The 27,944-nt window shown below is 48.9% G+C and overlaps 1 protein-coding gene across 1 annotated transcript in view; it reads left to right on the top strand.

The window, feature by feature from the left end:
* Window positions 1-27,944, top strand: part of CACNA1B (calcium voltage-gated channel subunit alpha1 B) — a 276,187-nt gene that overhangs the window by 207,091 nt on the left and 41,152 nt on the right. Inside the window, exons 21-32 of the mRNA XM_004390689.1 lie at window positions 1,734-1,860; window positions 5,065-5,194; window positions 5,538-5,597; window positions 6,928-7,034; window positions 7,894-7,905; window positions 9,886-9,982; window positions 12,074-12,234; window positions 16,403-16,540; window positions 18,164-18,365; window positions 18,621-18,785; window positions 19,024-19,134; window positions 19,552-19,635. Coding sequence (XP_004390746.1) covers window positions 1,734-1,860; window positions 5,065-5,194; window positions 5,538-5,597; window positions 6,928-7,034; window positions 7,894-7,905; window positions 9,886-9,982; window positions 12,074-12,234; window positions 16,403-16,540; window positions 18,164-18,365; window positions 18,621-18,785; window positions 19,024-19,134; window positions 19,552-19,635 — 1,394 coding nt within the window. The remainder of the gene's footprint in view (window positions 1-1,733; window positions 1,861-5,064; window positions 5,195-5,537; window positions 5,598-6,927; window positions 7,035-7,893; window positions 7,906-9,885; window positions 9,983-12,073; window positions 12,235-16,402; window positions 16,541-18,163; window positions 18,366-18,620; window positions 18,786-19,023; window positions 19,135-19,551; window positions 19,636-27,944) is intronic.

Below are 27,944 nucleotides of genomic sequence, written 5' to 3'. Positions count from 1 at the left end.
GGGTTTTTACTATAGAGGTCTCATACAATATTTGTCCTTTTGTGATTGACTTATTTCACTCAGCATAATGTCCTCCAGTTTCATCCATGTTATGAAATGAGTCACAGATTCATCATTTTTCTTTCTCGTTGCATAGTACTCCATTGTGTGTATGTACCATAGTTTGTTTATCCATTCTTCTGTTGATGGGCATCTAGGTTGTTTCCATTGTTTTGCTATTGTGAACAATGCTGCCATGAACATAGGTGTGTAGAGTTTTTTGAGTAGTCTGTTTACATCATCACTTCATCTTCAAATAATGGCAGTTTTATTTCTTCCTTTCCAATCTTTATCCCTTTTATTACTTTTTCCCCCATTGCACTGGCTAGGATCTTTAGTACAATGTTGACTGGAAGTAGTAATAATGACCATTGTTATTTCATTCCCAGTTTCAGGGGAAGATTCCAATATTTCACTATTAAACATGAAATATTCTTGTTTTTTAGATATCCTCATCAGGTAAAAGAAGTTTTCTTCTCTTTCTAGTTTACTAAGAATTGTTTTTATCATGAATGAATGTTGAATTTTATGAAATACTTTTTCTGAATCTGTCGAGGGGATCATATGATTTTTCTCCAGTATTCTGTTAACTGGTTGAATTATATTGATTTTGAAAAATTTTAAATTGACCTTGCATCTCTGGAATAAACCCAACTTGGCCTTGATGCACTATTGATTTTGATGCTCTCTCGTGTCCTCTTTGCTTCTATATTTCTTTAAAGAAGTGAGCATGGGAGACAGCAGTGGAAAGGGGCTTGTGCTCCAAGTCACCACACTGTCTGTCTGCATGTCCCTGAGCCAGGGTTTCCAGAAAGGTCTCAGGACTCTGTTACCCATATGAATTGAAATACCCATCAGAGGGATTAAAAATGAAAAACAATTTGAGAAAAATACTACACAAAGAAAACAAAACCTTCCTGAAAAGGAACAAAGGTCACAGCCATTTACCCTCAAGATTCTGGTTTGTGGACTAGGCAGAGCCTGGGGGAGCGGGGCAAGGGTTCTGAGAGACCAGAGGATGGGCTTGGGGAAGGGAGATGATGAACAGGCATGGAGCCGAGCAGAGTGAGGGCCCCAGGCAGAGGGGACTGAGGAGAGACAGTATCCAAGCCTGCCGGGCTCAGCACTGCATTCGAAGTCCTTCTGCTTCTGAGTCCCAGCCTGGTGGGGTGGCGCCTTCTCTAGGGTCACAGAGAGGACCCCAGACCAGGTTGGACTGACTACAGCCTCTGCAACTCTCCCCTGCTGACCTGAGATTCTGCAGGGGCAGTGGGACAGGGCTGTGTTAAGGGCTCGAAGGGTCCCATGCTCCTGGGGAGTGGGGAGAACTACTGCCTTGGTCTCCGGAGCCAAGGGGGCCATGGTATTGGTAGAACATGTGGACTGAGGCCCCTTGCAAAAGCCCAGCCAGAGTGCCATGTGGCCATGTGGCTGTGGAGCTGTCTCTCCTCTTGACAAATGGCAAGGAGGGTCTGACGGGGTCTCCGGCCTCCATGCCAGCCATGGTCCTGGCCAGCTACTCGCCTGGTCGCGATGTGACAGTGACTGGAGGGCATTTCCTGGTCCCCTGCTCAGCCTCAGAGTGTCAGCCTCAAAGGCTGCCACCCTCCCCAGCGGCTGGAGGTGGGAAGACCATTTACGCAGTGGGTTTTTTGTGCCCACACCCCTAACTTGGTGACTCTGTGTCCTCATAGGTGAAAACATAGACCTGGAGAGCCAAACGGAGGGGAAGAAGGAGGCAGACACCGGTGGTGTGATGGGGGGCGGCCCCCGTCCTGTCGTCCCCTACAGCTCCATGTTCTGTCTGAGTCCCACCAACCTGTGAGTCTGCGCCACCCGCCGTGGCCCTGCTTGTTCCTTGCTCACTCATCACGAATTCACAGGGTGCAACAGCGAACATTTACTGAATGTGCATCTGTGGCAGCACTAGGTCTGCTCACTTTAGGTACATTCATTCATTCAATCATCACGACAACTATCACCTCATTTTACAGATGAGGATGCCAGGGCACAGGAAGTACTGACTGCCTCAGACACCAGCCCTGAGAGCCAGCCCCAGAGTTTGTGCCTGAACGCTGTGCTCTCTACCTCCCTCTCCTCCCCTCCGCCGCATGTCCATCCCAGGACACGGCCCCGCCCATAGCCAACTGCAAGTCTACGTGCACACAGGCCCTGACCATACCCACCTGCACAGGCCCTGTCCATACCCACCTGCACCCAGGCCCTGCCTATACCCACCTGCATGAGGCCCCACTTGTATCCACCTGCATGTCTGCCTGTACACAGGCCCCACCCATATCCACCTGCACACAGGCCCTCCCATATCCACCTGCACACAGGCTGTGTCCATAGCTACCTGCATGCAAGCGCCTACAGTTCATCATATCACTATCCTCTAGGTGTGCACCCGTGCCTCATGTCTGTCTCCTGCATCTGTTCACACATCCATCACCCTCTCATCAACCCTGGCACTTGCATTAATTCAACGAATATTCATGTGCCAAACAGCATTCCAGGTGCCAGAAATATAGAGTAATGAACAGACTAGACAAGAGCCCTTCCCTACTGAGCTCACATGCTAGTGAGAGGGGCAGGATCAACCAGAGAAACAAGTAAAGGTCATGAAATGTCAGCTAGTGGTGAGTGAGAAGGAGGACATGCAGCACAGAGAGGGGAGGAATGAGCTGGGGGTGCCACAGTTAGAGAGGGGTCAGGTGAGCCTCGGTGAGAGGGGAGAGCCCCAGGCAGAGGCACAGCAGGGTGAAAGAGGGACCACAAGAAAGCCTCAGGCTAGAGCAGGGGCAGAGGCTTATCGAGGAGGGGCAGCACAGGAGGGCACTTGCCCTAGGCGAAAGTCCAAGGGGCTACCAGACAAGGCATGGAATGACATTCCAAGGTGCCATAAGTATGAAAGGCACCTGACTGAGTCAGCCAGACAAGAGACGTTTCTGCTGACTCGTTGCTGCTATCAATATCTATTCACCTTGAAATTGGGGGTGGGGTGCAACTTAGAGATTGCCCCTGGGTGCTCCTTACCCTTGCTACGTCCCTGCAGTGGCTCAGAGGCCAGACAGACTCACGCACCCTCCTGCTACACGTCCGTCCAGCTCCCTCACGAGTGGGTGCAGGGCTCTGCGATGCCACATCCCCTCCACCTTGCATCCTCACCCTGCTTCTGCTGCCATCACTCCCTCCATCTTTCCCCACACTATTTCCTGGGCACTTACTCTGCTGTGCTGTGACGGAGGCGGCTGTGCCCCTGTCTTCTCAGGACTGATGGTACGGTGGGGACTGGGGGGCAGGTAACCGCCAGGTAAATACGGTGTGGAAATGGGCTCCCCTCCCCCCAGACTGAAGCTCGGGGTTTCCTTGGGGAAGTGACGCCTCAGTTGAAACTTGAAGGATGAATAAGAGGTAAGATGAAGAGGGCAGGAGAGAGTATTTTTTGTAGAGAGAACAGCATTTGCAATGGCCCTGAAGTGAAGACAGAAAGCTCAGGATGGCTAAAGACGGGTGGGTGGCGGGGCACAAGGGTGTGCAGAGGTGAGCAGCAGGCGTGTGCCTACAGTGGGAAGCCAGGGCAGGTTGCAGCAGTGGGGGTCGGTGAGCGAGGCAAGGAGACCATCTGCAGGGCCACCTGGTGGGAGAGCGCTGGGCCCGGAGATGTTGGTCTGTCTTCTGCACCAGGGCAGAGGTTTGGGAGTGGATGTTGGGAGAGTAACCTGGAGGCAGAATCTGGTGATAAATTAGATGTGGAGGGAAGATGTCAAGGATGACACTTCTGCTCCATGGCTGAGTGGAGGGCAGTATGTTCCCGAGATCTCACCCGGGGGCTCAATGGATCTGGGGGCAGAGCTGAGCTTGAGGTGGAGGCTTGGCCGTGAAATGGACTGTGTGACCGTGGAATTACAAGAACAGAGGGCCTTGGCAGAGAGGGCTGAGACAGTGATCATGGAGGCCAGAGGAAGGACTTCTTGAGTAAGAAGAGAGAAGCATCCTGGGGGTGCAGCACCAGGAGACCTTCCATGCAGCTCGAGTGGGCATGAGGGGAGGAGAGGAGTGGGTGGGTGGTAGCTAGGGGTGGGTGCTGTCTCAGATGGAAGGTCCTGGGGGTTTGTAGCGGTGGTGGGGGAAGAGGTTGGAGGAGCAAGGTGAGTAGCCTGTGAGGTGGGAGAGGTGAGTGCCCCCTGAGATCAGCCCCTCCCTGTGGGTGCTGATCACCCCCTGGGGTCAGCCTCTCCCTGTGGCCTCCTGGTCACCAGGGCATCAGCATCAGTCTTGTATCTTCTCTTTTGTGCTGTTTCCTGGTGTCTCCCCCCTGGAGTGAAGCCCCCCGAGGCCAGGACTTGTCGTCTGTTTCCCGCTGTGTCTCCGAGTTTAGGGCATGCCTGAGCAGATTAGATGCTCAGTCATGTTTAGCCAGTGAATGAAGGTAAACAGGTGATTAGGAGAAGGTGTGTACATGACAGGTGTGTTTACTCACAGTGCATCCCCAGTGGAGAAGTCTGCTCTCCACAAGTGGGTCGGTCTCAAATTCTTCCTCTCTGAGCAGCCCCTTGCGTCCTGCCTACAGCAAGCTTTTTCTGTAGAGGGCCAGGCAGTAAGTGTTTCAGCTTTGCAGGCCATAATGGAACTACTCAACTCTGCTGTTGTAGTGTGAAAGCCTCCAGACAGTATGTAAATGATGAGTGTGGCTGTGTTCCAAAACTGTTTACAAATACAGGGGCTCCCCAACTTGGCCTGAGGGCCAGTTTGCTGACCCTTTGCTATGGATTTCTGCAGTCTCCCCACACTTTCCTGGGACTCCTTCTCAAGGATACCACTTTTCAGTCACATTTGGTCACCTGGCACTGTCCCCCAACCACGTGGACACTCGGCAAAGCTCAGCTCTGGGTGCAACCCCTTCCTGAGGTGCCCCAGTGAGATCCTACCTAAGGGGTGAACCTACACTCAGGCGTCAAGTGTGGGGAACCAGCCCTGGGCCAATGTCTGGGTCTTGTAATGATCTTTCTTCTGCTCCCCCAGGCTCCGCCGCTGCTGCCATCACATCGTGACCAGGCAGTACTTCGAGATGGTCATTCTTGTGGTCATTGTCCTGAGCAGCATTGCCCTGGCTGCTGAGGACCCTGTGCGCACAGACTCACCCAGGAACAACGTGAGTGGGCCTGCCCTGGAGGAGGGTCCCTGGTGGTGGGGGCTCCTGTGGGTGCCGGGTCCTCAGTGGTCTTCCCACCAGACACTCCTTCCTCCTCTGGGCCCCTCCTGAGGCGAGTGTGGGACCAATGGTCACCCACATGCTACAGATGGGCGGGGCAGGAGGCGCCCTGGTCCCAGAGGGATACACACACCAAGCCTTCCCTCCCACCACTGGCACCAGCAGGGCCCTGGCTGACGTGTGTTCTTTTCAGGTCCTGGAAGAAAAGCTCAGAGCCCTGAGACGGTCCCTGCCTCAGAGCTTGTGGCCCAGCCTTTGAGAGTTACCTTCATGTTGGTTCTAGGTTCTAAAATACATGGATTACATCTTCACAGGCGTCTTCACCTTTGAGATGGTGATAAAGGTGAGATATGTGGCAAACCCTGGTGGCCTCAATGCCTTGTCCCCTCCCTCATGACCGAGATGGGACAGAGTCAAACCACAATTCTGTCACCTCTGTTATGAAGACATGTGGCAGGTCTGCCTGTGTGTGTGCTCAGTGATGATGTGTGTGTGCTGATGTGTGGGCAGAAGCTCACACAGGAGGCATTGTGTTGTTATGGAGAATGAGAGGCCATCAGACAGTCACCGTGGCTTTGTCGATGACTGTGGATGCATGGCAGTGCTATTACCATCTGGAGTGCGTTCACCACGGTGCTGGGTGCACGCTACAACCTAGCTCCTCAAAGTGTGATATTACAGGCTTCCTTAATGTACAAGTGTGGGCTTAACCCCTCCCTAAGAACAGCCTTGTGGTCAGCAAAGGAGGAAGGCCATGTGACATCAGGAGTGGAAAGAGACCTCAGGGAAAGGGAGCTGACCACAATGTCAGAAGGGTTGCTGGAAGGGCGTGCTGGTGACTTACGTATAAAAAGGGCCTGGTATTTGATCACAGGCCAAGAGTCTACCGTTTCAGCTAGACCATTACTGTCCATCTGCAGTGTTGGCAGGCAGTACCCTCCTGACAGGGTGTGTGATTGCACAGGCGTGCATGTTTGCACAAGTGTGTGTTTACACAGGTCTGTACACAAATGTATGTGTTTGCACAGATGTACATATTTGCACAGGAGACCATGTTTGCACAGGCGTGCATTCAGTATGGCTGAACCTGCAAACATTCTTGCACACCAGGTCCTCAGTGTAGCTTTAGGATGTGTGCTGCACGCAAGCACTCAGAGTAGCTCCTTTTATGTGCACTTACCAAGTGTGTATGAGCATGGCTTCTGCTGTTCATGTAGTCACAAAACCTTGTGGGGTAGGCCCCACTTTACAGACGAGGAGGCTGAGGCTTAGAGAGGTTAAGTTACTTGCCAAAAATCACACAGGCAGGATGTGAGTGTAGACCCACCAACTCTGGCCAGCGGCTCCTCCCACTGACCTGAGCTGACCCTTAAGGGTCTGGGCAGTTTTTGTGCAGTGAAGAGGAACAGATGGTGACAGACCTCACAGTGTCCCTCAGGCTCCAGGGGGCCTCAGCCAGTCACGAACCACATGGGAATATTTGTGTCAATGGCACTGAGGCCTCAAGGGGTGTGACCCAGGCCACATCCCTGTGCCCCAAGACCGTGTGACCCAGCTGTGTCCCCTTCCCCAAAACAGTATGACCCAGCTGCATCCTCCTCCCCTGAGATGGTGCTACCTGAGCCATGTCCTCCCCTCCTATCCCACACCCTAAAGCGTGTTTCCCCCCAAAGATGATTGACCTGGGACTGCTGCTGCACCCTGGGGCCTACTTCCGGGACCTGTGGAACATCCTGGACTTCATTGTGGTCAGTGGTGCCCTGGTGGCATTTGCCTTCTCGTAAGTACCTGTTGGCTGTGGCCTCCCACCGGGCTGCAGTTCCCAGAGCCATGCAGTGTGGGGGGTGAGTGGTATGGGGGGTGAGGGAGGAAGGGAGAGCCCCTGCCTCCCTGCCCAGATGGGACTCGCCATGCCCAGTGTGGACTGCCCCTACCCTCCACCCCAGGGCTCTCTGGGAAGAACCCTCCATAATCCCCTGTCCACAGGCCACCCTGAGCTCCTCTCCAAGGTCAGTCAAGGCTCTGTTCATCAGAGTCAGGAGCACAGGGTCTAGGGCCAGCGGTTCTGGGCAGCTAGAGGGGCATATTCCCCACGTGTGCCTTCCTGCCTGTTTGGGGCTGGGCTGGGGTGACAAGGACCCTGTGGTCTGTCTATCCTGAGGCAGCCCATGGTCCTGGGAGAGGGCCCACACCCCTTGGGCTTGAGTGGCATCTACTCGTGGGGTGCTTCAGGCCACTTCACCTGCTCTAGGTGAGTCCCAGCCCAGGCGACCTCTGGCTATTTCTGCCTGAGTGGTCAGACAGAGCGCGTGGCTGTCCCCTGCTGTTGGGACTTCAGACCATTTTCTCTGTCGTCCACTAAGCCCAAGCCTGGGGTCTCCCTTAGAGACAGAGGATCAGCATGAGGCAGGTGTCCCAGGAGATACGGGGCAGGACTGGGTGTCCTGGGGAACTCCTGGAGAGTTGTGAGCGAGACACAGAGATAAGGAAGACCCCATGGGTGACAAGCACTGAGGGCAAAAAAAGGGGCCTTATCTTCTCTGCACCCTGGATGGAGGCCTCCTTGTGGCGACGTCTGTCTCTGCTGGCGTCACTGACTCTGTGTTCTCTTTGTCTTCCTGTTGCTGGACTTTCGGTAGGAGCTTCATGGGGTAATGCCTTCCCCCATCCCCTTGCACTGTCCCCAACATCATAGTCGGGCTGTTGTCACTGCCCCTCACACTCATCCACATCCATCTTCACGCGGCTGCATGCTGCCTGGGTTGTGCTCCTGCCAGGGGGCTGGGCTGGCCAGCCTTTGGGGACAAGTGACCCTGTGAGCAGGGCATCCCAAGCAAGTGCTGGAGGGCAGAGAGGGGGTGTGGGTAGGAGCTGCCGGCCATCGGCCAGCTGGCTGCCTGAGGTCTGACATCCAAGGAACTTTTCCCTCGAGGCCTGCCCTGCCTGTCTCCCTTGGGTGTTGCAATGGCCTCTCGCTATGTGATAGAGGAAGTGATGATTTTGCCAGGAAGCCAGTGAGGGGCTTGGGAGTGAGGATACTGCAGCTGGTCAGGTGTCCAGAGGAGAGGAAGGGCGGAATCCAGCCGGGCACCTCAAAGCAAGAGAGGGAGCAGGCGCTGGGCTGGTGGGAGGGAAGCACAGCCTGAGCCCTGGTGGCACTCCACCCAGAGGGCCGCCTTGGGGAGTGCTCCCCTGGGACACCAGTTCTGGGGAGAAAATGTATCTCTTCCCTTCTGCATCCCTCAGGTTTCTGCAGCTGCAGGAAGCTGGTTTGAGGGTGGGTGTCCAGAGGGCTGGGGTGCTGGAACCCGCTGCCATGCTCTGGTCTGGGCTCTTTTGGGGTGCTTGGTGCGGTCGGGGAGTGCAGGTAGGGGGAGTGAGACAAAGGCTAGGCTGCCACCAGCCCGCCTGGGCCCTGCCGCTCACTGTCCTGAGGAGGAAAACCAGCTGGGGGTGGCCTCTGACATTCCTCCCCCCATACAGGCCTTGGACCCTCAGGGGTGCCGGGGGAGGTTGTGAGACATGATCCTTGAGGAGAGGGGGCTAGGGCAACCTTGAATGAGTGTATCCCATGCCCTCTGAGCCCTCAGCTCCCCTGCTGTGCAACATCTGGGCCGAGACCCCCCAAGTGGGGTTTGCTTTGCTCCTGAGATTGGCCCCTCAGCAGGAAGCCTATGATGGTGATGAGTGCAGGCTCCCCGTGCCCCCCAGGAGACCTTCCCCTCCACACCCTTGGCCTGGCCTTTGGACTCTGGTAGGGCCACCCCCGTCTGCTGATTCCTGGGCCGATGTGCCTTCTTGTACAAGAAGCACTGCCCTGAGTGGCCGCTGACTCTGGGCTTCTGAGCTTGCTCCCCGTGCTGGACTTTATCTCTGTCTTCCTGTCCCACCACCCCTCTCCCAGTTTGGGTTTTCCTGTCTGCTCCATTCTGGATTGTGTTGGTGTCTCTGTCTGTCCCCGTCTGTCTGTCTCTCCTTTGTTTTATCTTCTCTTTGTCTGCCCCATCTCCCGCATTGCCTCTGTACTTATCTAACTTTGTCTTTTCCTCTGTTCCTTCTTCCTTCCCTCCAGCCCTTCCATCTTTCTCTCATTCTCACCATTTCTGTCCATTTTACATTGGCCAGGGGAGCATTAGGGCAGCTGAAGGAGGACAGGCAGAGAGAGCCGTAGGGGTGGACTCCAGACAAGTCCCTTTACTGCCCCAAGAGGCAGGAAAACCAGCCCTTCAAGAAGGTTCAGTGATAAAGGGCACAGTGGCACACTGCTCTTGACTCCCCTGTGCCACCCCACCCGGGGTCTGCATGCCCTCCCGTCTGTCCCTGTCCTCTTGGGGCTGGCCTCAGCAGGCAGCTGCAGGAAGCTGGTTTGGGGTGGGTGTCAGGGGAGTGCTGGGGTGTTGGAAACCACTGTCACACTCCAGGCTGGGGTCTTCTTAGACACCAGGGGCCCACTGACCCTGGCCCTAGCATACATCTGCCCAGACGCTGGGCACTGGCTGGACTGGTGGTGGTGTGACTGAGGCTTCCTGCTCCTGGGTCCTCAGCCCTGGGACCCAAGGCAGAATGCACATGAGGTCATGCACCCCCTGAGGGTCCTTCTGCTTGTCTGCATCTGTGGCTTCTCCTTCTAGAGGATCCAAAGGGAAAGACATCAACACCATCAAGTCCCTGAGAGTCCTGCGCGTCTTACGGCCACTCAAGACCATCAAACGGCTGCCTAAGCTCAAGGTTGGAGCCTGGAAAGTCGGAGCTGGCGGGGTGGGCTGGTGTGTGTGTGTATTGTGTGTGTGTGCAAGTGTACTTGTGAACATGTGTGCATGTATGGGTGTGTATGTTCATGCATGTGTGTGCACATGCCTATATGTGTGCATGGGCATGTACGCATGCCTTGTGCTACCATGTGTGAACACTGTACATGCATGCATGAGTATGTTTGAGACTGTGCATGTGTGCACGTGTCCCTGCATGTGTGCATGTGTGCAGTCTGTGTGTTATTGTGTGCTCACACCTGTGCATTTGCGCATGTGTGTGTATGTGTATGCACGTGTACATGCCTTGTGTTACCATATGTGTTGCACATGTGCATGCATGCACACGAGTGTAAATGCTTATGCATATGCATGCCTAGTCGTGTGCACATGTATATGTGTGCCTTCTGTGTTACCACGCATGTGCATTTATTGTGTGCATGCGAGTGTACATACTTACATGTGTGCATGTGTGTTCATGTTCACGTGTGCCTGTGTGCATGGCTGTGTGTTCACATGCATGCTGTGTGCATTTCTAGGCACATGCACATGTGCCTGTGTAGTGCCTGTGTGTGTGTTATCGTACCGTGACTGTGTGCGTGTTTGCACATGTCTGAGTTTATGTGCTTGCATGTGTGCCCATGTATACACGTCCATGCATGTATGTGCATGTCTGTGTGTACCCATACACACACTTGTGTTGCATGGATGTATACATGACTGTGTGTGTGCTGTTATTGTGTGTGCACATGAGTATATGCTTACATGTGTGTTCATGCATTCATGCACGTGTATGCATGTGTGCCAGGTGTGTTATGTGCGTGTTATATGCATGTGTGTGCCTATATGTGCATGCATGTGTGTGCCTATATGTACATGCATGTGTGTACCTGTGCTGCATGCACACATGCACCTGGCCCCACCCCACTGCAGCATCCCACATGGGGTGGGATAAGCAGAGGGGAGGCCCCACATTTTATCTTCTCAGATCACCCCCCTATGGGGGGGTGGCAGGCTTGTTCATAGCAGTCCCACCTAAGACTCCTCTTCTTTTTCAAGGATCACCAAATGAGCCAGGGTGTTCTGATCAACAGCTGCAGCATAAGGAGGAAGGGGTACTCCCAGAGAGGCCAAGGATTGTGGGACTAGGACAGAGGTTCCCAGGGAAGGCCCTGAAGGATGAACATAGCTGAGATTCTGGATAAAGGAAAGAGTGTGAACCCAAACCCAACTCTGCTAAAATCTAATAATTACTGAACGCGTGCTAGGCTGAGTGAACGGCTTTCATGCTGTGACTCATTTAATCCTCCAAAGCTTTATGCAGCAGGCCCTGTCATTATTAACAGTGTAGAAAACCAAGCTTGGAGACATTAACCAAGGGGGAGTGTACAGAAGCAGTTTGCTTAGAGCCTGTGTGTGAAGAGGCAGCATGGGATCTGACCCGGCCTGGCCTGGTGGGTGAATGGTGCTGTGGACACTGTGAAGGTGGGTGTGGCTGTGTGTGCTGAGGTAGCACCGGGGTCCTTGGTGTGCATGCAGGTCTGGGCAGAGCAGGCGCTCAGCAAGGGCTGTGGCTCTGCCATGCTAGCATGAGCAGCCAGAGATACACTTCAAGGCACCGAAAGGTGCGTTTTCTCAGCCTTGTCCAGAAATATGCGAGGAGGAGGGGTCCTCTCTTGAGGCCCAGCTGGTGATGGCAGCAGATGAGTCACCTCAGGGCCACAAAACAGCAAAAGTCCCTGCCTCAGAGTTAGTGCACGGCATTGCCACATCTGTCCCGGGACAGCCTGGGCAGATTCCCACTGGCTAGCGGGACGGAGCGGGACCCTGCCCAGCCCCTCCTGGCACAGTCAGCCTGGGTTCTGAGGCTTCCTTGCTTACCTGGCCTCACTTGGACCTGCAGCCCTGGGGGTCTCTCCTCACGTCCCGTCCACCTGCCCACTTCCCATCTCCTCCTGCTGTTTCGGGCAGCTGGCGGTGGATCCCTTCCCTGTCCACAGGGTCTCAGACCCTCGGGAGTCTCCTCAGGGCCCCGAGGTCTGAGCGTATAGGTGCCCCCGCCCGTCCCCAGGCCGTGTTTGACTGTGTGGTGAACTCCTTGAAGAACGTCCTCAACATCCTGGTCGTCTACATGCTCTTCATGTTCATCTTTGCTGTGATCGCCGTGCAGCTCTTCAAAGGGAAGTTTTTCTATTGCACCGATGAGTCCAAGGAGCTGGAGAGGGACTGCAGGTAAACCAAGGCAGGGCACACGGGATGCTCCCTCAGGACCAAAGGGTCAGGTCACATGGCTCAGGAGACTCAGCCAAAGCCAGCCGTGGGACCCCGCAGGAGGGCTCTAGGAGGGCCTGCTAGGGGTGTGCCGGCCACCACCAGGGAATAGCAAGGGTTGCACCCTTACTTCCCCAGTGTTGCACTGGGGACCCGAGCATTCCTCGTCTGCGGGGTCAGGTTCATGCCAGCTGCTGAGGGGGACTCTCAGGCCCTGGGGTGCTGGTGGAAGGCTCCCTAACCTTGAGATCCTGGATGGGCCTAAGTGTCAGAGATGCTGCCCCATGGTTAGAGCTGCTGTGACGGTTGATACAAGGCCCAGACCTCCTGCTGCAGGCCCTGCCTTTAGGGAAGTACCAGGAGAAATGGTGGGGGCTGCACACGCTGAACAGGGTGGTCCACAGTCTAGTTGTACAGCATTCTCTGTTGTGAATAGACCACAATTTACCTGCCCACTCTGCTATCGATGGCGTCTGGTGGTTCCCAGTTTGGGGCTGTCTTGAGAAGTGCTGTTAGAACATTCTAGTGTGTGTCTGTTGGTGAGCACGCAGGCACATTTCTGGTGGGGGCTGCCCAGCTTTAGTAGATGGTGGTTGTATCAATTTACACACTCACCAGCATATCTGAGAATTTTAGGTACTCCATATGCCCTGCCAATATGTCTGTTCCCCTTTAGCCTTCCTAGTGAGGTTGTAGTGGATCCCCTTGTGGTCTGATTTGCACTTGCTGATAACCAGTGAGGCTGGACATCTTGTCTGAGGTGATGGGCTAGTAGGAGGTCCTTTCGTGGGAAGTGTCTGTTCAAGCCTTTTACCAACTTTCCTATCTGGGTTGTGTTTCTTTCTTGTGGATTTGTAGGAATCCTTTGCCAGATCTATGGATTACCTTCTTCTCCACCTCTGTGGGGTGTGATTTACTCTTTTGATGCTGTCTTTTAAAGAATAAAGTACTAGATTTTAATGTAGTCCAATTTATATTATTTTTCTTCTGTGTTTAGTACTTCTGGCGTCTTGTTTAAGAAACCCAGTCCAAGGTCAGGGAGATGCTCTCTTACATATATATTTTTAAGTTTAATTTTTGCTTTTCACATTTCGATCTGCACTCTAGAGTTGATTTTTGTATGTGGTGTCAGGTACAGGTAGAGGTAAGTTTTCTCCAGGTGGATTTCTAATTGACCCAGCACCCTTCATTTGAAAAGACCATTGTTTCCCCCATCCTGTGGGGTCCTTGGTTTGTTTATTTAACAGCTTTATTGAGATACAATTCACACTCCGTACAACTCACCCATTTAGAACATACGGTTCAGTGGTTTTTAATGTATTCACAGAGTTGTTCATCACCACAGTCAATCTGAGAACATTTTCATCGACTCAAAAAGGAACCTCACGCCCTTTAGCTATCACTCCTCCATTCCTGCATTCCCTCCCAGCCCTAAGCAACCATTAATCTCTTTTCTGTCTCTATAGATTTGTTTCTTCTGGATGAGTCGTATAAATGGCATCAAACAATATGTGACCTTTTGTGAATGGCTTCTTTCACTTAGCAATACCTTTTGGCTATTATTACTAATGCTGCTGTAAACTTTCATGTACAAGGTTTTGTGTGGATATATGTTTTCATTGCTGTTCGGTATATACCTAGGAGTGGAATTACTGGGTCGTATGTTAACTCTCCATCAGTTGTCTCTCAGTTCGTTGTACTGTGGTGGCTTGTGTGTTGCTGTGATGCTGGAAGCTATGCCACCGGTATTTCAAATACCAGCAGGGTCACCCATGATGGACAGGTTTCAGTGAAGCTTCCAGACTAAGGAATTACTGAACAATATCATTAATATCACATGCAAGTAAAATTTTGCTGAAGATATTTCAAAACAGTTGAAGCAGTACATTGACAGGGAACTGCCAGAAATTCAAGCTGGATTCAGAAGAGGACAGGGAACCAGGATATCATTGCTGATGTCAGATGGATCTTGGCTGAAAGCAGAGAATATTGGAAAGATATTTACCTGTGTTTTATTGACTGTGCAAAGGCATTCGACTGTGTGGATCATAACAAATTATGGATAACATTTCAAAGAATGGGAATTCCAGAAGACTTAATTGTGCTCATGAGGAACCTGTACGTAGACTAAGAGGCAGTCATTCAAACAGATCAAGAGGATACTGCCTGGTTTAAAGTCAGGAAAGGTGCGCGTCAGGGTTGTATCCTTTCACCATACTTATTCAGTCTGTACGCTGAGCAAATAATCCGAGAAGCTGAACTATATGAAGAAGAACAGGGCATAAGGATTGGAGGAAGACTCATTAACAACCTGTGTTAAGCAGATGATACAGCCTTGCTTGTGGAAAGTGAAGAGGACCTGAAACACTTACTCATGAAGATCAAAGACTACTTCGTTCAGTATGGATTACACCTCAACATAAAGAAAACAAAAATCCTCACAACCAGACCAGTAAGCAACATCATGATAAATGGAGAAAAGATTGAAGCTGTCAAGGATTTCATTTTCCTTGGGTCCACAATCAACACCCATGGAAGCATCAGTCAAGAAATCAAAAGACGTAGTGCATTGGGCAAATGTGCTGCAAAAGCCCTCTTCAAAGTGTCTAAAAACAAAGATGTCACTTTGAAGACTAAGGTGTGCCTGGCCCAAGCTACAGTATTATCAATTGCCTCATATGCATGCAAAAGCTGGACAATGAATAAGGAAGACCAAAGAAGAATTGATACCTATGAATTACAGTGTTGGCGAAGAATATTGAATATACCATGGACTGTTAGAAGAACGAAAAAATCTGTCTTGGAAGAAGTACAGCCAGAATGCTCTTTAGAATGGAGGATGGTGATACTTCGTCTCACATACTTTGGACTTGTTATCAGGAGGGACCAGTCCCTGGAGAAGGACATCATGCCTGGTAAAGTAGAAGGTCAGTGAAAAAGAGGAAGACCCTCAACGAGATGGATTGACCCAGTGGCTGCAACAATGGGCTCAAACGTAACAACAATTGTGAGGATGGTGCAGGACCGGGCAGTGTATTGTTCTGTTATACACGAGGTCACTATGAGTTGGAACTGACTGGACGGCACCGTACAACAAACTACATGTTAACTCTAAGGAGCCCTGGTGGCACGGGGGTTAAAGTGCTCAGCTGCTAACTGAAAGGTCGGCGATATGAACCCATCCATGAAAGATGTGACAGTCTGCTTCCATAAAAATATACAGCCTTGGAAACCCCATGGGGCAGTTCTGCTCTGTCCTACAGGGTCACAATGATTCAGAATCGACTTGATGGCAGTGGGTTTCGTTTTTGGTTTCTATTAACTCTGTGTTTAACTGTTTGTGGAACTGCCAAAGTTTTCCACAGTGGCTGCACCATTTTACATTCCCACCAGCAGTGTATGAAGTTTCCATTTTGTCTACATCTTCACCAATATCTAGTCATGTAGTGGGTGTGAAGTGGTATTTCACTGTGGGTTTGGTTTGCATTTCCCTTATGACTAATGATGTCAAGCATCTTTTCATGTTCTTCTTGGCCATATGTATATCTTCTTTGGAGAAATGTTTATTCAGATTCTTTGCCTATTTTTTAATGGGTTTATTTGTCTTTTTTATTACTGATTATAGTAGTTCTTGGTATGTTCTGGAAATTAAACCCTTATCAGACATACGATTTGCAAATATATTCTTCCATTCTTTGGGTTGTCTTTTCATTTTCTTAATGGAGTCCTTTGAAGCACAGAAATTTTAAATTTTGATGAACTCCAATTTATCTATATTTTCTTTTGTTGCTTGTGCTTTTGATGTTATATTTAAGAATCCATTGCCATATCAAAGGTTATGAAATTTCACCCTTATGTTTTCTTCTAAGAGTTTTATGATTTTAGCCCTTACATTTAGCTCTTTGATCCATTTTGGGTTAATTTTGTATATGGTGTGAGATAGGGGTCCAGCTTCATTCTTTTGCATGTGGAGGTCCCGTTGTCCCAGAACCATTTGTTGAAAAGACTGCTCTTTCAAGACTGTTGAACGGTCTTGGCAACCCTGTTGAAAATCAGTTGACCATAGCACATGGGTTTATTTAGATCCCTTGTTTTTAACTTCTAACCTCCTCTGTGTTTCTATTCCTAGGGGTCAGTATTTGGATTATGAAAAGGAGGAGGTGGAAGCTCAACCACGGCAGTGGAAGAAATATGACTTTCACTATGACAACGTGCTCTGGGCTCTGCTGACACTGTTCACTGTGTCTACGGGAGAAGGGTGGCCCATGTGAGTGGCTATCTGGCTTATCTCAGCTGGTGGAGCCAGGGGGTGGTTGGAGCAGAGGCCCAGGTTCTGCATTGGTTTGTTTTTTCTCTCACTCAGCAATTAGTCCATAGGCCTTTATGTGTACTGGTCATAGAACCAAATGAAGTGTCTTAGTTATCTAGTGCTGCTGTAACAGAAATACCACAAGTGGATGGCTTTAAAAAGAGAAATTTATTTTCTTACAGTTTAGGAGGCTAGAAGTCTGAAATCAGGGTGCCAGTTCTAGGGGAAGCCTTTCTCTGTCAGTTCTGGGGAATGGTCCTTGTCTTCAATGTTCCCTTGGTCTAGGAAATTCTCAGCTCAGGGACCCTGGGTCCAAAGGACATGCTCCCCTCCTGGTTCTTCATTCTTGGTGGCATAAGGTTCCCCTGTCTCTCTACTCGCTTCTCTCTTTTAAATCTCAAAAGAGATTGACTCAAAATGCAACCTAATCTTGTAGATTGGGTACTGCCTGATTAACATAACTGCCTGTAATTCTGCCTCATTAACATCATAGAGGTAGGATTTACAACACACAGGAAAATCGCATCAGATGACAAAATGGTGGACAGTCATACAATACTGGGAATCATGGCCTAGCAAAGTTGACACACATTTTTTGGGGACACAATTCAATCCAGAACTTGAGGCATGGTCCTGCCCTCCAAGAGTTGACAGCCTGGGCAGAGCAGAAGACTACACCAAAGAGGACAGCATAGTGGTCTCCGAAGCATCCTTCCAGGTGGCTGGAGGCCAGGAGGGTGGGTGCTTCCATTTCTCCCTGTGTTAACACACTGACCTCCATTAAGGGCAGCCTTGAGGGATTGGTGGATTCAGTGCACCACTGGGCAGCGGCACTTGAGACTGGGAGCTTCTGCTTCCCCTTCAGAAGGTAGGAGTGATGAGCTGGCAGGAAGCCTTATTTTAGAAGAAACTTCTGAGCCAAGGATTTCTCCTGGCCCAGGCCTGTGGCTCTGGAGGCAGGTGAGCAGGTGAGCTGGGCTGAGCAGGTGAGCTGGTTGTGAGCAAGAGAGCTGGGTGTGATCAGGTGAGCTGAGTATGAGAGGGTGGGCTGGGCTGAGCAGGTGAGCTGGATGTGAGCAGGTGAGCTGAGTATGAGAAGGTAAGCTGGGCTGAGCAGGTGAGCTGGGTATAAGTGGGCAAACTTGGCTGAACAGGTGAGCTGAGTGTGAGTAAGTAAGCTGGGCTGAGCAGATGAGCTGGCTGTGAGCAGGTGACCTGGTTATGAGCAGGTGAGCTAGGCATGAACAAGTGAGTTCGGCTGAGCGGTGCAGGGCTGAGCTGCTGGACCTCTTCTGCCTTCCGCTTCTAGGGGTGGGATGTCAGGACCCCAAGGCTATCCCCCTTGGAGAGCCACCAGCCGCCCTGAGGACAAGCCCCATAGGGAACCTCTAGCCCACCTCCAGGGGAATCTATGGAGCAGGGCCCACAGTACAGCAAAGCCCCTGAGCCCTGTCCCCCCCTCCCACCATCCCTGGCTCAGGTGCAGAAGTGGGTCCTTAGCCCCTTCCTGCGATGTGGCCTTGAGTCCCAGGCTGTGTCCTTTGCGCGTGCCCAGTGCTTGGCTGTCTGCTCCTGGCCCAGGGTACTGAAACACTCCGTGGATGCCACCTACGAGGAGCAGGGCCCGAGCCCTGGGTACCGCATGGAGCTGTCCATTTTTTATGTGGTCTACTTCGTGGTCTTTCCCTTCTTCTTCGTAAACATCTTCGTGGCCTTGATCATCATCACCTTCCAGGAGCAGGGGGACAAGGTGATGTCTGAGTGCAGCCTGGAGAAGAATGAGGTATGCCCCTCTCCTGCCTTGCATGGGCCTCTGTCGAGTGAGAGGAGGGGCACTGGTTGTTCCTTCTGCACGCAAGCCCCTCTCATTGGGTCAGTTCTGGCCACTTGCTGCTAGCATGGGGAAGGGACTCATCCTCCCCAGGGAGCAACCACGCATGGCTGCCCATGCCTGCACAGAGGGGTGGGGGTATGCAGTGTATAGTCCCTCCCCAGAGCCACCGTGGGGCCCCTTGTTCACAGCCTTTCCTCTGTGCAGAGGGCCTGCATCGACTTCGTCATAAGTGCCAAGCCCCTGACACGGTACATGCCTCAAAACAAGCAGTCATTCCAGTACAAGACGTGGACGTTCGTGGTGTCCCCACCCTTCGAGTACTTCATCATGGCCATGATCGCCCTCAACACCGCTGTGCTGATGATGAAGGTGCGGGCTGGCCAGCGGGCAATGGGGTCCCCAGATGGAGTCAACTTCTAGAGCCCAGACCCTCTCTTTGATGTCAGTGGGTTGGGACAATAAGAAGGTTCCAGGAGAGCAGAAGGGGAGAGCAAGGTGGCCGTCTCTGGCCTGGGAGGTTTGGGGTTCTCTCTCCTCCCACTGGTGGGTCCAAGTGGGGCATCCTGGGGTGGCTGAGCCCACAGCCAACAGGCTCCTCCCCTGGCAGTTTTACGCCGCGCCCTACGAGTACGAGCTGATGCTGAAGTGTCTGAACATAGTGTTCACGTCCATGTTCTCCATGGAGTGCGTGCTGAAGATCATCGCCTTTGGGGTGTTGGTATGTGGCTTTGCTGCTTCTGTGCCATATGGTGGCTGGTTCTGGTTCTCCCTTTGCAGGGAGGGCCATGGAGTGCACAGTCTGGAGCTGGGAATTCCCCAAGCCCCAGAGCACCGTGACACTGCAGGGGCTGCAGGGAAGGGGCTGCCCAAGTTCTGTGCCCATAGCTCAGTTCCCAGAGGGCCAGTGGGCCAGCCGTTCCTCTCTGAACCCTGTGGTCCTCGGTTCTGTGTGCACCCAGGCGCCATGATGGCTTGCTTCTGGCTGGGGGTCTGCTTTCTCTGTCCTGAGTTCTCCTATCTGGCCTGCATTGAGAGTCTAATTCCCATATCCCTTTCCTGATCAGGGGCTTCCACCAGCATGTCTTGTGTGGCACACTCGCCAGCACCAGCACTAACTGCTCTGCTTTCTCTCTAGAACTATTTCAGAGATGCCTGGAACGTCTTTGACTTTGTCACAGTGTTGGGAAGTATTACTGATATTTTAGTAACAGAGATTGCGGTAAGTAGTGTTTCCTGCCCCCCTCCAGTGACCCAAAGTGGTTTCCTTCTGGAGGGCATTCCCCTCAGTGGTCTCAGGCCCAGCCGGGGTTTGCCTCCTCCTCTCTGGAGTAAGGGTCCGGGGAGCCCTCAGACAGATGGGGCTCCTCTCCAGAGGCAGAGTTTGGGGGTTAGGTGTTGTGTCACAACTGTTCGTCTTGGATAAGAAAGTGGTTCCCAGATAGTCTGCCAGGCTGGGGACTAAGAACCACTTGGGGCTCAGTCAGGTTTGAATGTGTCTAAGATGCGTATACAATAACACAAAAAACATATACACTAAAAACAGCAAAATTTAGAAAATTATAAAATAACAGGCCTACTTAATAAACATATATATATATATGTATAACACAGCCCCAACAACTGGAGATATTCATTCTTATCAAATGTACATGGGTTATTTCTGAGAACTGACCAAACCTAGGGTATAAACTAGTCTCAACAAAGTTCACAGAATCTGAGTCATGAAGCGAACATTCTTGGAGGACAGCATGCTCAGTAGAAATCCACAGAAGAAAACCTCGTGCGTTTGGTCTTAGGTCGAAGTCTCTAGGCACAGAGGTGGACGTGAGGATTCATGTAGAAGTTGTTTACTAAGAAGTCTTCCCAGGAAAGCCACAGAGGGAGCGGGCTCAGGAAGAAGAGGAGGACCAGCAGTGTTGGTGCCAGCAGAGTCCCGAGGGCCAATTCAGTCAGCCGTCCCCGTGGAGGAGGGGCTGCAGAGTCTTCTCTCCCATTCACCCTCTGTCAAAGGTTGCACCTGGGGGCCGATGAGGAGGCACAGGTCCCAGGACAGTGCGTGCTGCTGTGCATGGGAATGACATTGGAACAGCTAGGGTGTGGGACAGCCTGCCATGCCACCCGGGCCCCACCCAGCTAACTCATGCCTCACTTCAAGGATTCTTCAGGGTGGGGCTGGTGACCATCTCTCGGAAGACTTGCCAGAGCAGGGCTGTCAGGAGGAGCCAGAGCTCTACAGCTGCACTGGTCTGAGGCTCCACATCCTTTCTAGTACCCTGGGCCCTGGCCAGCGTTTTTGCTGCTTTGGTTGTCACCTGGTGAGGTGAGCCAGCCTTCATCCCCGTGGATCCAAGCCCTTCCTTGCCATGCCTTGTCTGCTGTAGTTGCTGTAATAGTCTAGTTAAGACTGGTTGCAGGAGAATTGAGAAATGTCCCAGTTACCCCTAGTTTTCCAGACAGACTCTTCCCTGCCCCGTTATGTAGCAGCGGCTCTGCCTTCGCAATAATCCTGATCAAGTGCTTGGCCAGTCTGGTGACTCTTTACCTTACCTGCTGATCTTCTGGAGTGAGAAGCCCAAAATGACCAGGTGCCAGCCATGCTTTTGTGTTCCCTGTTGGAAGCACTCCCACCCCTGGAACCAGGACCTCTAGATTAGCTAACCCTAACATTGTAGGCCTGGTAGACACGCAGTCCCCATTGGGTATCTAAGGCCACTCCGACTTCTGCCCTGGTTTTCCGGATCCATGCCTTCTCTTATGGGGTACCCAGTGCCATGTATTGGCCATTGGCTCGTCTGGAAGGACAGTGCCCCAACCCCACAAGGTTTGTCACCAAGCTGGCACTTATACATCCTACTTTGGTAGCCTCTGAGGTCTTGAAAGGTTGTAAGTGGCAATCTAAGATACTCCAATGGTCCCACCCCGTCTGGAGCAAGGGAGAATGAAGGAAACCAGAGACACAAGGGAAGGATTAGTCCAAACGGCTAATGCACCACAACTACCACAGCCTCCACCAGACTGAGTCCAGCACAACTAGATGGTGCCCGGCTACCACCACCGACTGCTCTGACGGGGATCACAACAGAGGGTCCCGGACAGAGGTGGAGAAAAAGGTAGAACAAAATTCTAACTCACAAAAAAAGATCAGACTTAACTGGTCTGACAGAGTCCGGAGAAACCCCGAGAGTATGACCCCCGGACACCCTTATAGCAAAGTAATGAAGTTACTCCTGAGGTTCACCCTTCAGCCAAAGATTAGACAGGCCCATAAAACAAAAGGAGATTAAATGAGCACACCAGCCCAGGGACAAGGACGAGAAGGCAGGAGGGGACAGGAGAGCTGGTAATTGGGAACCCAAGTTCGAGAAGGGGAGAGTGTTGACATGTCATAGGTTTGGCAACGAATGTCACAAAACAATATGTGTATTGTTTAACGAGAAACTAATTTACTCTGTAAACCTTCGTCTGAAGTACAATAATAATAAAAGAAAAGATGTAAAAAAAAAAAAAAACAACTCTGTGGGAACCCTCAGAGCAAGAGCTGCTGCAAGTGAAAGCTCCAGGCCCAGACTGATGGACCGAGGTAGTGAAGTTACTGAGGGGGAAAAGCACTAAAACTGCCACCTACACTTTCAAGAAGGAAAGCTTCTGAATAAGTCATAGGTCAAAAATAATGATGGAAATTAGAAAATACAACTGAAAGATCATGAAAATGTGTATCAGAACTGAATGTTGTTGTTGTTAGGTGCCACTGAATAGATTCTGGCTCATAGCAACACTATGTACAGCAGAAGTAAACACTGCCTGGTCCTGCACCATCCCCACCGTTGTTGCTATGTTTTGAGCCCATTATTGCAGCCACTGGGTCATTGCATCTCGTTGAGGGTCTTTCTCTTTTTCACTGACCCTCTATTTTACCAAGCATGATGTCCTTCTCCAGGGACTGGTCCTTCCTGATTAACACGTCCCAAGTGTGTGAGACAAAGTCTCACCATCTTCGCTTCTAATGGGCATTCTGGCTGTACTTCTTCCAAGACATTTGTTCGTTCTTCCGGCAGTCTGTGGTATATTTAGTATTCTTCACCAACACCATAATTCAAAGGCATCAATTCTTCTTTGGTCTTCCTTATTCATTGTACAGCTTTCATATGCATATGAGGCAATTGAAAACACCACGGCTTGGATCAGGTGCACCTTTGTCCTTAAAGTGGTATCTTTACTTTTCAACACTTTAAAGAGATCTCTTGCCACAGATTTGCTCAATGCAAAGCATAGTTTGATTTCTTGACTGTTGCTTCCGTGAGCGTTGATTGTGGATCCAAGCAAAATGATATCCTTGACAACTTCAATCTTTTCTCCGTTTATCATGATGTTGCTTATTGGTCCAGTTGTGAGGGTTTTTGTTTTCTTTATGTTGAGGTGTAATTCATTCTGAAGTCTGTGGTCTTTGATCTTCACTAAGTGTATCAAGTCCTGTTCACTTTCAGTAAGCAATGTTGTGTCATCTGCATAACCAAGGTTGTTAATGAGTCTTCCTCCAATCTTTATGCCCTGTTCTTCTTCATATAGTCCAGCTTCTCGGATTGTTTGCTCAGCATACAGATTGAATAAGTATGGTGAGAGCTAGAACCCGGACGCACACCTCTGCTGACTTTAAACCATGCAGTATCCCCTTGCTCTGTTCAAACAACTGCCTCTTGGTCTAAATACAGGTTCCTCATGAACACAATTTAGTGTTCTGGAATTCCCATTTGTTGCAATGTTATCCTAGCCATAATTTGTTATGATCCACACAGTCGAATGCCTTTGCGTAGTCAATAAAACGCAGGTAAGCATCTTTCTCATTCTCTGCTTTCAGCCAGGATCCATCTGACACCAGCAATGATATCCTTTGTTCTAAGTCCTCTTCTGAATCCAGCCTGAATTTTTGGCAGTTCCCTGTTGATGCACTGCTGCAACCACTTTCGAAAGATCCGCAGCAAAATTTTACTTGTGCGTGATATTAATGATGTTGTTCTATAATTACTGTGTTCTGTTGGATCTCCTTTCTTTGCAACGTGTACAAATATGGATCTCTTCCAGTCGGTTGGCCAGGTAGCTGTCTTCCAAATTTCTTGGCATCGACGAGTGAGACATTTGTTGAAACATCTCAACTGGTATTCCTGGAGCTTTGTTTCTTGCCAATGCCTTCAGTGCAGCTTGGACCTCTTCCTTCAGTACCACTGATTCTTGATGATATACTACCTCCTGAAATGGTTGAATGTTGACCAATTCTTTTTGGTACAGTGACTCTGTATATTCCTTCCATCTTCTTTTGATGCTTCCTGCCTCGTTTAATATTTTCCTCATAGAACCCTTCAATATTGCAACTTGAAGCTTTAATTTTTTTCTTCAGTTCTTTCAGCTTGAAAAATGTTGAACATGTTCTTCCCTTTTGGTTTTCTATCTCCAGGTCTTTGCATATGTCATTATAATACTTTACTTTGTCTTCTCGAGCTGCCCTTTGAAATCTTCCATTCAACTCTTTTACTTTGTCGTTTCTTCCTTTTGCTTTAGCTACTCTGTTCAAGAGCAAGTTTCAGAGTCTCTTCTGACATCCATTTTGGTCTTTTCTTTCTTTCTTGTCTTTTTAATGACCTCTTGCTTTCTTCATGTGTGAAGTCCTTGATGTCATTCCACAGCTCGTCTGGTCTTCAGTCATTATAGTTTAATGAGTCAAATCTGTTCTTCAGATGGTCTCTAAATTCAGGGGGCATGTACTCAAGGTCGTACTTTGGCTCTCACGGACCTGTTCTAATTTTCTTCAGCTCAACTTGGACTTGCATATGAGCAATTGGTGGTCTGCTCTGCAGTTGGCCCCTGGCCTTGTTCTGACTGGGGATATTGAGCTTTTCCATTGTCTCTTTCCACAGATGTAGTTGATTTGATTCTTGTGTTTTCCATCTGGTGAGGTCCAGGTGCATAGCTGCCATTTATGTTGTTGAAAAAAGGTATCTGCAATTAAGAAGTCACTGTCTTGCAAAATTCTATCCTGCTATCTCTGGCATCATTTCTATCACCAAGGCCATATTTTTCAACTACCGATCCTTGTTTGTTTCCAACTTTTACTTTCCAATCAGCAGTAATTATCAATGCATCCTGATCGCATGTTTGATCAATTTCAGACTGCAGAAGTTGGTAAATATGTTCAATTTCTTCATCTTTGGCCTTATGGTCGGTGCGCAAATTTAAAGAATAGTTGTATTAACTGGTCCTCCTTATAGGCATATGGATATTATTCTATCACTGACAGTGTTGTACTTCAGGATAGATCTTGAAATGTTCTTTTCGACAATGAATGCAATGCCATTCTTCTTCAAGTTGTCATTCCTGGCATAGCAGACCATATGATTGTCTGATTCAAAATGGCCAATACCAGTCCATTTCAGCTCACCAATGCCTAGGATATCAATCTTTATGTGTTCCATTTCTTTTTTGATGATTTCCAATTTTCCTAGCTTCATACTTTGTAAATTCCTACAATTAATGGATGTTTGCCACTATTTTTTCTCATTTTGAGTCATGCCACATCAGCATATGAAGGTCTCAAAAGCTTGACTCCATCCACGTCATTAAGGTTGACTCTAGTTTGAGGAGGCAGCACTTCCGAGATCGTATTTAGAGTGCCTTCCAATCTGAGGGGCTCATCTTCTGGCGTTATATCAGACAATGTTCTGTTGCTATTCATAAAGTTTTCACTGGCCAATTTTTTCAGAAGTAGACTGCCAGTTTCTTCTTCCTAGTCTGTCTTAGTCTGGAAGCTCAGCTGAAACTTATCCACCAAGGGTGACCCCACTGGTATTTGAAATTCCAGTGGCAGAGCTTCCAGTGTCACAGTAACATGCAAGCCACCACAGTACAACGAACTGACAGACACATGGTGGTCAAAACTGATAGGATATAGCTAAAGAGGCATTTGGAAAGAAATTTAAAGCCTTAAATGCTTGTATTGGAAAAATGAACAAAATGCAGAAATTAATGAGTTAAGTGTCTGACTTAAGAAGTTAGAAAAAAAAGGTAGAGTAAGCTTTCTTTGGAAAGTAGAAGGAAGTATGAGAATAGAAATTCAGGAAGTAGAAAACAAAGGTATAGTAGAGAGAATCAACAAAGTTTACACTTAGTTATTTAAAAGATTTAAAAACTGACACACCTCTGGCAAGATTAATTAAGAAAAAAAGAGAGCTCAAATGAGCAATATAAGTTTTAAGAAAGGAGTCATTACTCTAGACATGAGATTACAAAATAATAGCATATTTTGAACAACTTAATTTAATGCCAATAAAACTGAAAACAGGTGAAATAGATAAGCTACTAGAAAAATATAAATAACCGAATCTGACAGAAGATTAGAGAGAAAACCTGAATAGTTCTTTACTAAACCGTTAAGGAAGCTGAGTCAGTAAGTAGTTAAAGTAACTTCTCACAAAGAAAACACCAAATTCTGATGCTTTTACAAGTTAGATTTTCTACTTAAAATAAAAGGACAGATAATTCCTAGCTGAACAAATTCTTCCAGAGACTAGAAAAAGAGCAAACACTCCTTAACTGGTTTTATGAGGCGAGTATAATCTTGACACCAAAATTAGAATAAGGATAGTATAAGAAAGGAAGGGTATAGACCTCTCTCATTCATAAATGTAGATGCAAAGTTCTAAACAATATGTAAGCAAACCAGAGCCAACAGTGTACCAAAAAGGTCATATAGTTGAGTTTATTCTACTTCAACCCCAGAAAATCTGTTAATAAAATTTACATTAACAGATCAAAGGAGACTCTTAATGTGATAATCTCAATGAATGCACAGAAGATATTAATAAATTCAAAATGTCTTCATGATAAACACTATCAGCAATCTAGGAATCATTAACTTGATAAAGAGTATCTAAAAAATCTAAAAAATCCCAAGCAAACATCGTAATTCCTTTTAAAATCAGAAAAGAACAGTGATGCTGTTGTCACTACTTTACAATATAGAACCTGAGCTCTTGGGCAGGGCAACATGTCAAATATCAGCTTCGTGAGGATGGGTTTTTGCCGATTCTGTTCACTACATATACCCAGTGCTTAGAATAGAGCTTGATGCTTTGTAGGTACTGAGAAAATACTTGTTGAATAAATAAGACAAGACAAAGAAGTAAAGTATGTAAGGATTAGAAAGGAATAAGCAAACTGTCATTATGCACAGATAACATTATTAGTTATGGATGAAACCTAGAATAATCTAAAACTAGAGTGTTTAGCAAGATTGCTGAATATAAGATTTCTCAGGTAAGTCAACTGCATTTCTTTACAACATCAGCAATCCTGACAATAAATCTAATATGTAAGATCTTTATGTAGAAAATTACTAAGCTTTTATTGAAAGATACTAAAGACTTAAATAGATGGAGTTATGTAGCATGTTAATTGATATACTGTCAGTTTCATAGAGATGTTGATTTGCCACAAATTGCAAACTGGAACAATATCAAGATGCCATTTCACATGTGCCAGTTTGTCGAACATTAGAAATTCTGACAATACCAAGTGTTGGTGAGAATGTGGAGCAACTGGAACTCTCCCACACTGCTGGTAGAGGTACAAGCTCTCTGGGAAGGTTTGGCATTACCTAGAAGTCAAACGTGTTCACCTGCAACTTAGAAACTTCACTCCCGGGCATGTATCCCACAGGATATCTCATACAGATGAGCCTGGACACACGCAGATTTTCACAGCAACGTTGTTCAGGATAGTGAAAACTGGGAACATCTAAATGTCCATCAGAGTAGAATGCATCCATCAGCTGTGGTATATCAACACCATGCAGTGCCACACAGCAGTGAAAAATGCACAAATTACATCCACATCAGCATGCATGCTTCTCAAAAGCATCAGCGAAAGAGCAAGTCATAAAAGACCACATACAATGTGATCCTGCAGTAAAGGTTACTAACAGGCAAAAGCAGAATGCATGTCGAGTTTGTGGTGGAATTATAAAGAAAAGCAATTCTTAACAAGCATTAAGGATAGTTGCTCCATTTGGGGAGGAGGGAGGGAGACACCGTCAGGAAGGGCTTCAAAATTACTGACGACGCTCTGGTTTTTAAGCTGGTTGATGAATATATTTGTTTTATTATTTTTCTTTAAAAGGTGTGTGTGTGTGTACGTGTGTGTGTGTATACACACATACTTTTGTTTCTATATATTTCATGGTTTTAAAAAGTTAATGATCTGAGTAACCCAAGCGAAAAAGCTGGAACCTGCCATTTCAGCAGAACTGAGGTGGCTGTAAGGAGCCCTAGTGGCACAGTGGTTAAAGCGCTCGGCTACTAACTGCAAGGTCAGAGATTTGAACCCACCAGTCGCTCCTCAAAAGAGGGAGAAAGATGTGGCAACCTTCTTCCATAAAGATTTACAGCCTTGGAAACCCTATGGGGCAGTTCTACTCTGTCCTATAGGGTTGCTATGAGTTGGAATTGACTCAATGGCAGTGGGTTTGGTGTTTTGGTTTGG

Source organism: Trichechus manatus, unplaced genomic scaffold, assembly GCF_000243295.1.
Source record: "Trichechus manatus latirostris isolate Lorelei unplaced genomic scaffold, TriManLat1.0 scaffold00317, whole genome shotgun sequence".
In the NCBI taxonomy this organism is placed as follows: domain Eukaryota; kingdom Metazoa; phylum Chordata; class Mammalia; order Sirenia; family Trichechidae; genus Trichechus; species Trichechus manatus.
This window is presented reverse-complemented; position numbering and strand designations above follow the sequence as displayed.